At 43.3% G+C, this 12,500-nt stretch overlaps 1 protein-coding gene across 2 annotated transcripts in view; it reads right to left on the reverse strand.

Moving 5' to 3' along the window:
- Nucleotides 1-12,500, reverse strand: part of SLC5A2 (solute carrier family 5 member 2) — a 42,153-nt gene that overhangs the window by 24,558 nt on the left and 5,095 nt on the right. For both annotated transcript variants that reach the window (XM_087714075.1, XM_087714074.1), the window contains exons 2-8: nt 12,076-12,147; nt 11,426-11,530; nt 10,443-10,502; nt 9,140-9,244; nt 8,872-8,977; nt 2,161-2,241; nt 271-500 (exon numbers count right to left, since the gene is read on the reverse strand). In XM_087714075.1, the coding sequence (XP_087570201.1) occupies nt 271-500; nt 2,161-2,241; nt 8,872-8,977; nt 9,140-9,244; nt 10,443-10,502; nt 11,426-11,530; nt 12,076-12,147 (759 nt within the window). The remainder of the gene's footprint in view (nt 1-270; nt 501-2,160; nt 2,242-8,871; nt 8,978-9,139; nt 9,245-10,442; nt 10,503-11,425; nt 11,531-12,075; nt 12,148-12,500) is intronic.

The raw sequence follows: 12,500 nt of genomic DNA on the forward strand, positions 1-12,500 counted from the left end.
AATGAGAAGGAAGGACTCACTGGAGAAGAGCCTAATGCTGCAAACGATTGAGGGCAAAAGAAGAAGGGGACGACAGAGAATGAGGTGGCTGGATGGAGTCAGGATGAACTTAAATGGACTCCAGGGAATGAGAGAGGACAGGAAGGCCTGGAGGAATGTTGTCCATGAGGTCATGTTGAGTCGGACACAGCTTCGCAACTAACAACAATAGGTAGTGTGAGGCTTCTAGGCATCTCTGTTGCTTTGTAAGTAAGGAATTGTAAATTGTACCTGGTCACTGCACCAATACCAGAGAGAGTTGATGGAAAGGCCGATGATGAGAGCTGGCCAGGGCAGATCGCTAGTGGTGGCATCTCTGATCATGTGGAAGGAGTCTTCACGGGGCAGGTAGCAGGAAGACGAGATGTTGTAGAGGGCAGGGATGGGTGAAAGTGTCTGCTTGGGAATAGCCTCCATGTATTTGTCAAATAATCCTTGATAACCTCCGATTTCATTGAAAGCTGTATGGGAAGAGTCATAGTCACGCTGGAACTGAAATTGCATTTTTATTCAAATGTTTGCATGTTACATTACTCTTGCCGTTTCCCAGTTTGGAGATCTCTTCCCTCCCTCTGACTTTTTCCCATGTGCAATGAAATTGCAATACAGCATAGCAGGTCTTTTGTTACAGCTTTTAAAAAGTTAAATTTTGTTTTAGATTGATAGGATCAGTTGAACCTGAATAATTTAATTAAGTTGCTGTTAACCCACCATTGCCCGGGTATTGGTTTACCCCAATCCTGTATTAAACATTCACAAATGTCCGGACCAAACGTAATTTCTGATGCTGGATTTTCCCCCTTACCAGAAGGAGCCCTCTTGTGGAGTACTGTTACCATGGCAACTCCACTGTGCTGCATAGTGGAAGCCATGTTAAGTCAGTATAGTGGAAGCCATTTTAACAGGCTATATCTTAGAACACACACACACACAGCAAGGGGTGTTAGTAGTATTTTACGCCCACAGTATTTGTTTCCAGATAATAAGTCATCTGTAACATGCAGGGGCTGCCACAAAGAGGAGGGAGTCAAACTATTCTCCAAGGCACCTGTAGGCAGGGCAAGAAGCAATGGGTGGAAACTAATCAAGGAGAGAAGCAACTTAGAACTGAGGAGAAATTTCCTGACAGTTAGAACAATTGATCAGTGGAACAGAAGTTGCCTCCAGAAGTTGTGAATGCCCCAACACTGGAAGTCTTTAAGAAGATGTTGGAGAGCCATTTGTCTGGAATGGTATAGGGTTTCCTGCCTAGGGAGGGGGTTGGACTAGAAGACCTCCAAGGTTAATTCCAAATCTGCTATTGTATTGTATTGTATTGTATTGTATTGTATTGTATTGTATTGTTTACCACGTTTGGTTGAAATTGCTTGATGCGTTCCAAATATATATATATTTATATGATATGATATGATATAATTAATGTATAATATATATTATACACACACACACAGACACACATACATACGTGTGTGTGTGTGTGTGTGTGTGTGTGTTGAATATGTAATTGCAAAAATGGCAGAATCTCATTGCATGTGCAACTTACGGTATCTAACTATGTTCATCACAAAGATTTTAGTAAATAAGGGTTAGTTTAAAAAGTTTACTGTTCCAATTTATCTCTGGTTCAAATCTTTTTTTAAAAAAATATATACAAAAAATAGGTGAATCTGTGGAAATTGTGTTATTTTCTGTCCTTAAAAATTAGGATTTATTGTATGAGGCTTCCCACCATTCCTGCCCTTTAGTGACAAAAATTTCAGAGCATCACATTTGATAAAAATGCCAGAGCATTATAAATGGCTGATGTAATGTAACATGAACTCCCTTATAGAGAATTAGTGATTCGTTGTTCTGACTGGCAGGAAATTTCTCTTTAGTTCTAGGTTGCTTCTCTCCTTGATTAGTTTCCACCCGTTGCTTCTCCTGCCCTCAGGTGCTTTGGAAAATAGCTTGACCCCCCGCCCCCTTCTTTGAGAAGCGATGAGGCAACTGGTCGTAAGTCAAGGACTACCTGTATCCACTTCCATTGTGTTTTCCTATGTGTGAGGCTACTGGAACCCACTTTCTGCAGTTTGAGATGACAGAAGAAACCCAGTCTTGTATCTTCAGCATCCTACTCACCAAACCCCATCAGAACGAAAGAGCCTCCAATCATGACAAAAGTCTGGACTGTGTCCGTGTACATCAAGGCTGCTAATCCTCCTGAAAGTAAGATGGACACTCATATGCATGTATGACAATGATTTGATGGGTTTCAGGAGGTACGCCCTGGTATGGGCGTACCAGGGCCTGCCCGGAGCACCGGGTAACATTCTAGGATTCGAGGTAAGTGCAGGGCCCACACAGAGGCTTGAGGAGGGGGAAAAATGGGCCTCCCGGAAGGCCAGAAATGGGCCTGTTTCTGGCCTCCAGAGGATCTCTGGAGCCTGGGAGAGGCAGTTTTCGCCATCCCAGAGGCTTGAGGAAAGCCTCCAGAGCTCGGGAAAGACAAAAACGCTCCCCTCCCGTGATGCAGGAGGCCAACCAGCCAAGCCTACCATGGCCATGTCCACCCAGCAATCGGGCAGACAAACTGTTGCTGAAACTTTTGAAGCCCACCCCTACTTTGGTTCCTTATACAACTGGCTCTCTGTTATCTGCACCTGAGAGTCCTTTAAATGTCATTCTGCAATAAGGACAAACCCACCTGGGAAAGACGATGAGGGTTGTAGGCAACATATTTTGAGAGAACAATATTAGTAGTTTTTGATCTGTGATTCCCCACTCATCCCACGCAAGACAGTTGTAAAAGGACTTGTGCCCCATTTTATGACTTTTCTGGCCACAGTTGTTAAGTGAATCAATTTTTAAGTGAGCAACAAAGTTGTTAACTGATTCTGGCTTCCCCATTGATTTTATTTGTCAGAAGGTTGCAAAAGGGGATCACATGACCCTGGGACACTGCAACCATCATAAATACATGCCGGTTGCCAAGTGTCCAAATTTTGATTAGGAGGATGCTGTAATGCCCATAACTGTGACAAATAATCATAAATCACTTTTTTCAGCCCCATTGTAAATTTGATCGGTCATTAAATGGTTGTAAGTCCAGGGCTATCTGTATGTTTGATTTCTTTTAGATCCTGCTGACCTCTTCTACTCAAAGAATGATAGACACTGTTATTTTATTGGAAACATGACCAGATGAGCTAATTCTACAATTTTGTAAAGCTACATTAACAGAATCTTGAGAGTCAAAGGTGCAAACTTCTCTCTTTTAAGTATATGATCCAGGGGTGAAATGCAATAAGTTTCACCCGAACCAGTGATAAAAAAAAGCTACCACTTCTCCCGAACTGGTATTTCTGACAATCAGCTGTGATGCATGATTTATATTAGCCAGAAAGCAAGATTTCCTGCTTTCTAGCTAATCTAAATCATGTGGCATAGCGGATTTCCCCCCCACCCCCCGCTGTTCTACTTACTTTTGCAAGCAGGATCAGTAGCAGGGCTCTGCCCACCCACCCAGGTGTGATCACATCAATTTTTGACCCTCTGCGCATGCGTGGAAGGTCCTGCGCATGTGTAGAGGTGGCATACGCATGTGCGAACCCCTAGCAAAGGTAAGTAGATTTTACCCCTGGCATGATCCGTTATGGTAGGTCCTTCCTAGGTTTCTTCTTTTGACTATTAAGCAAGAATATTTTTTTTAAAAAATTGACCTGACTTAAATATTATAGAGTATGGAAGAGACATGGAAAACCACAAAAAATGAAATTACCAAAATGGAAACACAAAAGAGAAATCAAGGAAAGGATCTGGATGTGGAACAGCTTTGACAAGAAAACTTGGATATTGTCTCTTTATGTGATTTACAAAGTAGGCTGGTAGTTTTGAAATGTCTTTGAATATTTATTTTAAATACCAAACAGTGATGAAAGATCAAATCCTGCAATGCCATAGGAAGGATTTAAAGGTCAAGGTTATGCAAAGCAAAAAGAAGAAATATATAGTAAAGTTGAATTATTTGACTAGGAATAAATGATTCTCATCTGTGGAATCCTTGGTGCTCTCTCAGCTGGTTGTTTTCTTGCAGATGTTTCATTACCCAGCTAAGTAATATCTTCAGTTTAAATAACAACATAATAGTTTAAATAACAACATAATCAAAGAAGTACCAAAAAGAAGTTCACCCCCACCTATACTGACAGGGCATGCTGCTATATATAAACAAGAGAGTACATCCCATTCCCTTCTAGACCTGAAGATGTTACCTAGTTGGGTAATGAAATGTCTGCAAGAAAACAACCAAGCTCAGAAAACATCAAGGACTACACATGTGGTTCAACACTGAGCTACACATATTCTCCTCCATTGGTATTACAGTATTTGTTTGATATTTCTGTTAACTCTTAATGTATGTTTTGCTGAACCAGAATTGAAAAATGATAAAACGCTATGGGGAGAAGATGTTTTTATATTTGTAACTTTAAAAGAAAGGTGAAAAGTTAGCATATCAGTTTATATTTGGGCATACCAGGGGTTGTGACTTTAAATATATACCTTTCACCCTGGCCTGGCTGATAAGGAGTCGAGCTCTGTAGCTCAATGGTTAACACATCTGCCTAAGAGGCAATAGAGCACAGGTTCGATTCCCAGCAAGGGTATGGCTAGCTGATGAGAGCTAAATAGCTTGAAATAGATCTATACTAGTCTCCCTTTATTTATTTATCAGCACAAATATAACATATATATATATTCCTCACATTTCCTCACATTAGCTGAAAATGCCAAGCACGGAACACAAGTTCCTTTGTCTGACAAGTCTACAGCTTGCTATCAAGCGACATTCCTTCCTCCTTCCCTTGATGATCTAGAAAAGTGTTTCAACTTGGCAAATTTCAGATGTGAGGACTTCAACTCCAGAATTGGGGAAACTGGTTGGAGGAATTCTGGGAATTGAAAGTCACATCTTAAAGTTGCGGAGGCTGAGAAACACTGTACCTTGTTAGAGTTAGATAGGAAAGGATGTAGACGACCGTTGGAGCTAGGAGGAAATTTTGTTGTTGCCCAACATAAATCTGGTTCACAAACCTTTTGTTTTTTGGTTTTTTGGGTAACCAATCATATTCTTGCACATTTAGTTCCTTGCTTAATTATAAAATAACCCATTGTCTTGTGTTAGGGTCTTGCCCATGGAATGCTGCTGAAACTGCCTATGGGAGATTGGCCTGGTTTTGCAACTCCATCACAAAAAGTTTGGAGATTCTGATATCCAGCTTGACTAGACCAAATAAAATTCATTTTCAAGAGGGAGAGAGAATTGGTAAGTTGAAAAATTTCCTCTTATACATTTTTTTCAGTTATACATCATGTATCTTGGGATGCTCCATTAACCAAGACTTGTTTTTGGCTTCCTTTGCCATATATAACATACGGGCAGCTCTGGTGGAGACCTTATTAAAGTAGGGGTATCCAATCCTAGCAACTTTAAGGCCTGTGGTCTTCATCCTGGTTGGGGAATTCTGTGAGTTGAAGTTTAAGGTCTTAGACTTGGACACCCCTGCCTTATAAACAAGGAAGAAACTTCAGATTGTGTGTGATTACTTAGTCATTAATCAGATGTTATGGCTAGATGTGGAACAAGCTATTGTTAAAACAAGAGATTCAGAACCTTTGAGTCTTTCCTGCCTATGGAGTGTGTGTGTGTGTGTGTGTGTGTGTGTGCGCGCGCGTGCTTGCCTGCCTGCATGCCTGCCTGCATGCCTGCCTGCCATATCTACCTACCTACCTACCTACCTACCTACCTACCTACCTACCTACCTACCTACCTACCTACCTACCTATCTATCTATCTATCTATCTATCTATCTATCTATCTATCTATCTATTTATATTTATCTCCATCCATCCATCTATCCATCCATCCATCCATATATCTATCTATCTATCATCTATCTAGGGCTGGAGGCTAAGAATGTTTACAAGAATTATGTAGTATGTACTTTACAAGATACGAATAATCTAATGAAAAGAAAAACTAAGGATACATGATAGCAGAGGCAAGATATCACACTTGTAAGTTTGCCACATAAGGAATGATAGGAAAACTAACCAAGAGGGAAGGTGACTTTTTTGTGGATGTTGACATTAAGAGTTGTTCCAGCTTATTAGGTTTTTATTCCTCTTATGTTCAGACTATATTAACCAGGAGTGTCCACCTTTGGCAACTTTTAAGACTTGTGGACTTCAACTCTCAGAGTTCCTTAGTCAGCATGTTTAGGGGCCTAGAAGCTAAAACATGAAGAACGGTTGCAGGAATTGGTGAAAAGAAGGACTGTGGTGATATGATGGCAATGTTCTAATATTTGAGGGGCTCCTATAAAGATGAGGGGAATCAACCTATTCTCCAAAGCACCTGAAGGCAAGGCAAGAAACAATGGATGGAAACTAACCAAGGAGAGAAGCAAGCTAGAACTAAGGAGAAATTTCCAGCTTGCCTTCAGAAGTTGTGGGTGCTCCATCACTGGAGATTTTCAAAAAGAGACTAGATAACCATTTATGTAAAGCAGTCTCCTGTTTGAGCAGGGAGTTGGGACTAGAAGATTTCCAAAATCCCTTCCAACTATTATTCTATGTTCTACATCCGGGGTGTAAAACTCAAGGCCTGCAGGCCAGACGCTTAGATCAGGCTTGCAGGGCTATCCTGCACACAGTGAAGGGCCAGCCCATAGTGTCTCTGCCAGCAAAAATGGAGCTTGCAAGGGTTGCGTGTGGCCCTCCTGAGCTCTGTTTTCGCTGGGAGAGGATTGTAGGAAGCCATTCAGTGGTGGGATTCAGCCAATTCACACCACTTTGGGAGAAACGGTTGTTAACTTTCTGAGCAGTTTGGTGAACTGGTTGTTGGAAGAAATCATCAGGGCGGATAACTGGTTGTTAAATTATTTGAATCCCACCACTGGAGCCATTGTAGCAGTGGTCGGTTCCGGATTCCGTTCCAACCAGTACAGTTGGAACGGGCCCGGCGTTGTCCATCTGGATGTGTGCAGCACACGCGCATGTGTCTTACTGTCCAACAAGGCCTCTGCGAGCCTCTGTGACACTCCAGCTGCTCGGTGGAGTATTGCGCGGGCGCTGTACGGGCCATGCGTGTGCACGTAAGCGGTGAAGACTTTAAAGGCAGGTAAGGAGCGCGGGTGGGTGGGCCCTCCGGAGCACCATACTGGAGCGGTACCCAGTACCGGGGGCATACCACCTGCAACCCACCACTGCATTTTAGATAAAAATGGAGCTTGTTTTTACTGGTAGAGCGCTGAGCTCGTCACAAGCACCTCCGCATGGGTGATGTCAAGCTGGCCATGTCCACACTGGCCACACTCACCCCAGCCCCCAAGGTCAAACACAACCCTGATGCAGCCCTCAATGAACTCGAGTTTGACAACCCTGTTCTACATGTGTGTGTTTAGGGAACAGACAGGTCATGCGATGGGAAAAGGTTCATTCTGTGAAAAATTCTTCTAGATTTCCGGCCTGATTACTTCCTGGCTACTGCATTGTTCTTTTTAGAAGGGATTAAGTTTTAATTGGCTGATAGGATAGTGTGTGTAGATTGTGTGCGATAGAGGGCTGGGCTGCTGGCATTCTGTCTGGCTGTTTGGGCATCCAGAATTGCAGCATCCATCTGAAAAAGGAATGGTAATCCTGGGACAAATGCAAATTTGGCAATATTATGAAGAAAAGGACAAAATCCAGTAGGGAAGTAAGCTGAGTTAATGGCCCCTAAATGTTGGTTGTGGGGTGAAGAGAAGAATTTTTAAATGGTAATATTCTAAAAGAAGATTTGGCTCTCTAGAGGTGAGGAGAATATTAAGCCTAGTTGCCTGGCTTCAAATCTTCTATATATATAAAATATCACTCACTCGTAACTACTCATTAATTTTCAAGCTGTAAGTGTTGATTTAGTAAGCCTGATCACATAGTTTCGTAGCGGAGCAGGCAGGGTATCCAGCAAGTAAGTGAATAAGTGACAGCAAATACTCCATTATTTCATTTTTCTAACGAATACTAGACTCTCTCCAGAAATATTCTTCTTCATCAGTGTCAACTTATGGTACATTTTTTACCTTGCCAGGATCATTAAAAACAGTTATGACAAGGTAAAAATGGGTGGAGCTTCAATCACAGAGGCGGGGCTGCCCTCTTTTTCCACCTTTCCCTTGCAGACATTCCTGAATCCTTCTAATTAGCAAGTGATTTTTCCCTCCATATTTATTTCCATGTTTTTCCCCCTGCCTAAAAGGCTATAATTATATCTCATGTACAAAAAACCCCAGTCTTTCTTTTGCTTGATGTTTGGAACTCTTCCCCCAGCTATATTTTATCACATTGCCCAGGAATTTCAGCTTCCTATTTAATACAGGTAACTCCTCAATTTATAACCACAATTGGGGCTAGAATTTCCATTGTTAAGCAAGGCGGCTGTTAACTGGCTCATGTTCAGTTTTATTACCTTTTTGGCCATGGTTGTTAAATAAATCACTGCAGTCGTTATGTGCACCATGCAGTCATTAAATGAATCCAAGTCCCCCTCTTGACATAGCTGGTCAGAAGCTGGCTGACAATGGCAATTGTGTGATCCCAAGATGCTACAACCGTCCTAAACACCCACCAGTTGCCAAGCGCTCCAATTTTGATCACATGACCGTGGGGATGCGGCGATGGTCATAAGTGTGAGGGCTGGTCATAAGTCATTGTTTTCAGAAACATTTGTAACTTCACATGTAAACGAATGGTTGTAAGTTGAGGACTACCCCAATGTACCCAGTTCGTTCCCAGTCCAAGAACCCAAGTTACCTGTCGCGGTATAAATGGTGGTTATGATCAGAAGTGCTATGACAGCCAGATAAATATTCCAGCCCAGGGCTTGCTGGATAAAGACAGCACCAGAAAACATGTCCACCTGCAGGTGAGAGAAGCAGAAACGCCACCAGGGAGAAGTGCAGATTCATCAGAGTTTAAAAACCATGAGAATGTTTATACTAGCCTTCCTGAAAAGGCAAAAGTAAAGAGATTCGTATTTCCAAATATTCTCCACGACATGTCACTGGAAAAAATGACCTACTGATATTTTGGTGAAGATGTACATGAAGAGAGATAGGATGGAGAGGTAGAGACGGATCCGTTGGCCTCCAAAACGTTTCTTCAGGTACTGGGGCATTGTGATAACCTACAGGTGGGGGGGTTGGGGAGGAAGCAGATAACAGGTTACATTTTTTTTATTACTAGCTGATAAGCTGGTGTTGCCCAGGTATTTATTTATAGGGGGAAAATGTCTGGACCAAAAGTAATTTTTAATGTTGGATTTTTCATCTTACCAGAGGGAACTCCCTTGTGTAGTACTGTGAAGCCATTACCATAGCAACTCCACTAGGCAGTACAGTAGAAGCCATTTTACTGTATGGTAAAGGCTGTATTTTAACAGAACACACACCCTGAGGAGTGTTAGGGGTGTCTTACCCCCCCCCCCCCCAGTATTTGTTTCCAGAGAGTAAATTATCTGTGTACAAAGTTTGGTTGAAATTGCTTGAGGCATTCCAGAGTTATGCTGCTCTGCCATAACCTCCCCCCCCCTTCCCCTGCTGCCTTCGGATCTGAGCCTTTGATTGCAGGTGGAGCCACGTTGCCTTTTCAAACTTGTAATCAGTGAAGCTGGGTTTATATACTTTTATCCAGGTGTGTGTGTGTGTGTTTGTTTGTGTGTGTGTGTTTGAAAAGGCAACATGGCTCTGCGTGCAATCAAACTTTTTGAATTCCTCCCCCTCCCCACACATGCACCTTTTCCAGCTGTTTCAGAGAGGATTTCAACTCTGCTCTTGCCTGCCATCATGAAAAGAAAAAAAATGTAAAAGGAAAAAGGCATGAGCTCTGAGGTCAGACTGAGCTAGATGATCCCAGAGCCTCTAAAAAGCCTCTAAAAAAAACACCCTCTACAGGAGGCAGGAGGACGACGTGCCTCATCTACATAAGGAATTTTTCGGCTTTTAACCCTTGCTTGGCTCTGCTTGAGTGATCATAAAGTCAGACTAAATGAGGCACCTTGTTCTCCTGCCGCCCCTATAGAGGGCACTTTTTAGAGGCTTTAACACAGTTAAACACTAAGCAGAGTCATCCACTGTGACTCTGGCAGCAACTACCTCAGCCTTTTTCCTTTTACATTTTTTTTCTTTTCATGATGACAGTGGTGAGGCCCTGCCTCCCCTGACTGCACATCCCTGCTCTCAACTTAATCTACCTTGCAAAGCTGATGTGAAGAAAAGTAGGGAGGGTGGAGAGAATGATGGACCTGCCCTGAATTCTTTGGGAAGATTAAAAATGCCACAGACAAGGAAACAAATCAATGTGTGATAGAGAGCAGAAATCACTACCTCAGCAGAGAGGTAAACTGGAACAAAGAACCATCCCAGGAGAAGAACAAAAAATATAGCCTAAAAAGAAAGAAAACAAAAACTAATGAGAAACCAGGATAGATCAAGTTTCCATCTTTTTCTCCCCCCCCCCCCAAATCCCCATCAAAGCTTCTGGATGATTAATTTGCAGCTGCTTGTGACAGGCAGAAAGGAAACAAGTGAAGCTTCCTCCAGCATTGCATTGTCAATTCTTACTGATTATCTGTAGAAATCGACAAAATTTCTCCCGCAGCACCAGAGTTATGGGCGGGGTGGGAATCAAAAAAGGCAAGGCGGCATTCATATCAGAGGTGGTATTAAGTAGGTTCTGACCAGTTCTGGAGAACCGGTAGTGGAAATTTTGAGTAGTTCAGAGAACCAGTAAATACCGCCTCTGACTGGCCCCGCCCCATCTATTCTTTGCCTCCTGAGTCCAAGCTAATCAGGAGGGAATGGGGATTTTGCAGTTACCTTCCCCTGCCATGCTCACCAAACCATGGCCACCAAACCATGCCACGCCCACCAAGCCACGCCCACAGAATCAGTAGTAAAAAAAATTGAATCCCACCACTGATTCATATTGTACTAAAACTACTGCTGCCTCTTAATGTGCACCATTGCACAATCGTGGGAGGCCATCTTGCTTTTTTTGACCCGCCCTACCCTGTGGATACTCCTTTTCTCTCTGCTGGTGGGGAGGGGGAAATCAGGGACCCATCAAGGTATTCTGGTGATTTCTGTTCAGCAAATGAAGTGGGTCTTGCTCCACCCCCCACCCCCCTCTTGTGGGGATTCCTCTTTGGCAAGGATGAGCAACTTATGTCCCTTTTGTGACCTGTGGACTTCAATTCCCATCCTGGTTTAGGAATTCTGGGAGTTGAAGTCCACAAGTCGTACAGAGGGGCCATAGTTGCCTACCCCTGCACTGGGGAAACCCCCAACCTTGTTTTTGTGCTACTTACATTCCACTCAAATCCTGCCACGGCCAGGCCATTCGCTGCTCCGGTGCCTGCCAATCCCACAAAATGCCCACTGCCAATGTTGCTGGCAAAGAGAGAAGCGCCAATCTGTGAACACAACCACCAAGTTTTCTTTTTTAAAAAAAAGCATATCGACTTTCTAAATCTGGGCCCTGTCGCCTTGGGTCTCGTCTCCCAGTTCATCCAGTAACTTAGTTCACTTTTCTTTCTCTCCTACCCTTATCACATCTTCATAGAAATCCTATGATCGGGGGATTTTAGAGGTCATTTAGTCCAGTGGCCCTCAACCTTTCGGCTGCTAGGGACCGGTTCTGTGGACAGAAGTTTTTCCATGGACCGGAGTGGGTATAGTTTCGTGTGCTGCCGGCATCCCTCAGATAGGGCTTCATTTGTTTGTGTGGCTCGGTTTCCTGCCCACCGGTTGGAGACCCCTGATCTAATCTAATCCCCATGCCTATCACCGACAGATTTTTTCATATCTCTCTCCTTCCCAAATAACCCACTTGATTTTCCTTTTTCCTTCTATACTTTGCTGCATTCCCTATTCTAAAATCTTCTTGAGTGCCCTCTATCCCATCCCCCAATTATTGGGGTCCCTTGACCTCTCTCCCCCCTCTCTTTTGGTCACTCACCGGCCACCACATCATCTTCCTTCCAGCCAAGAAATATCCCCCCACTGTCCCTCGATTGATCCGGCGCATGGACTGCGAACCACAAGAGAAAGAGGAAAGATATGAGGATTTATGGTCTGAGTCACATAACACATCCTACCCCTGGGTGTCTTAATTATGGTTTGTGGAATAAACCACAAGTATCTTGGTTTCCTACATCATGGTTTCCTTCTGCACCAGAGATGGTATTCAGTCAGTTCTGACTGATTCTGGTGAAATGTTGAACTGGCAAATACCACCTCTGGCTGGCCAGTGGTGAGATACGACCGGTACGCCCCGGTACAGACGTACCAGTGCCTGCTGGGAGCACCAGATACCATTCCGATACAGTGCTCTAGGGACCACACCTACTCGCCCGCCCTCCTTACCTGTATTTGAGCTGATTG

This window comes from Thamnophis sirtalis, unplaced genomic scaffold (assembly GCF_051295495.1).
Source record: "Thamnophis sirtalis isolate CommonGarterSnake01/CBP01778 unplaced genomic scaffold, rThaSir2_p1.2 scaffold_4, whole genome shotgun sequence".
Lineage (NCBI taxonomy): Eukaryota > Metazoa > Chordata > Lepidosauria > Squamata > Natricidae > Thamnophis > Thamnophis sirtalis.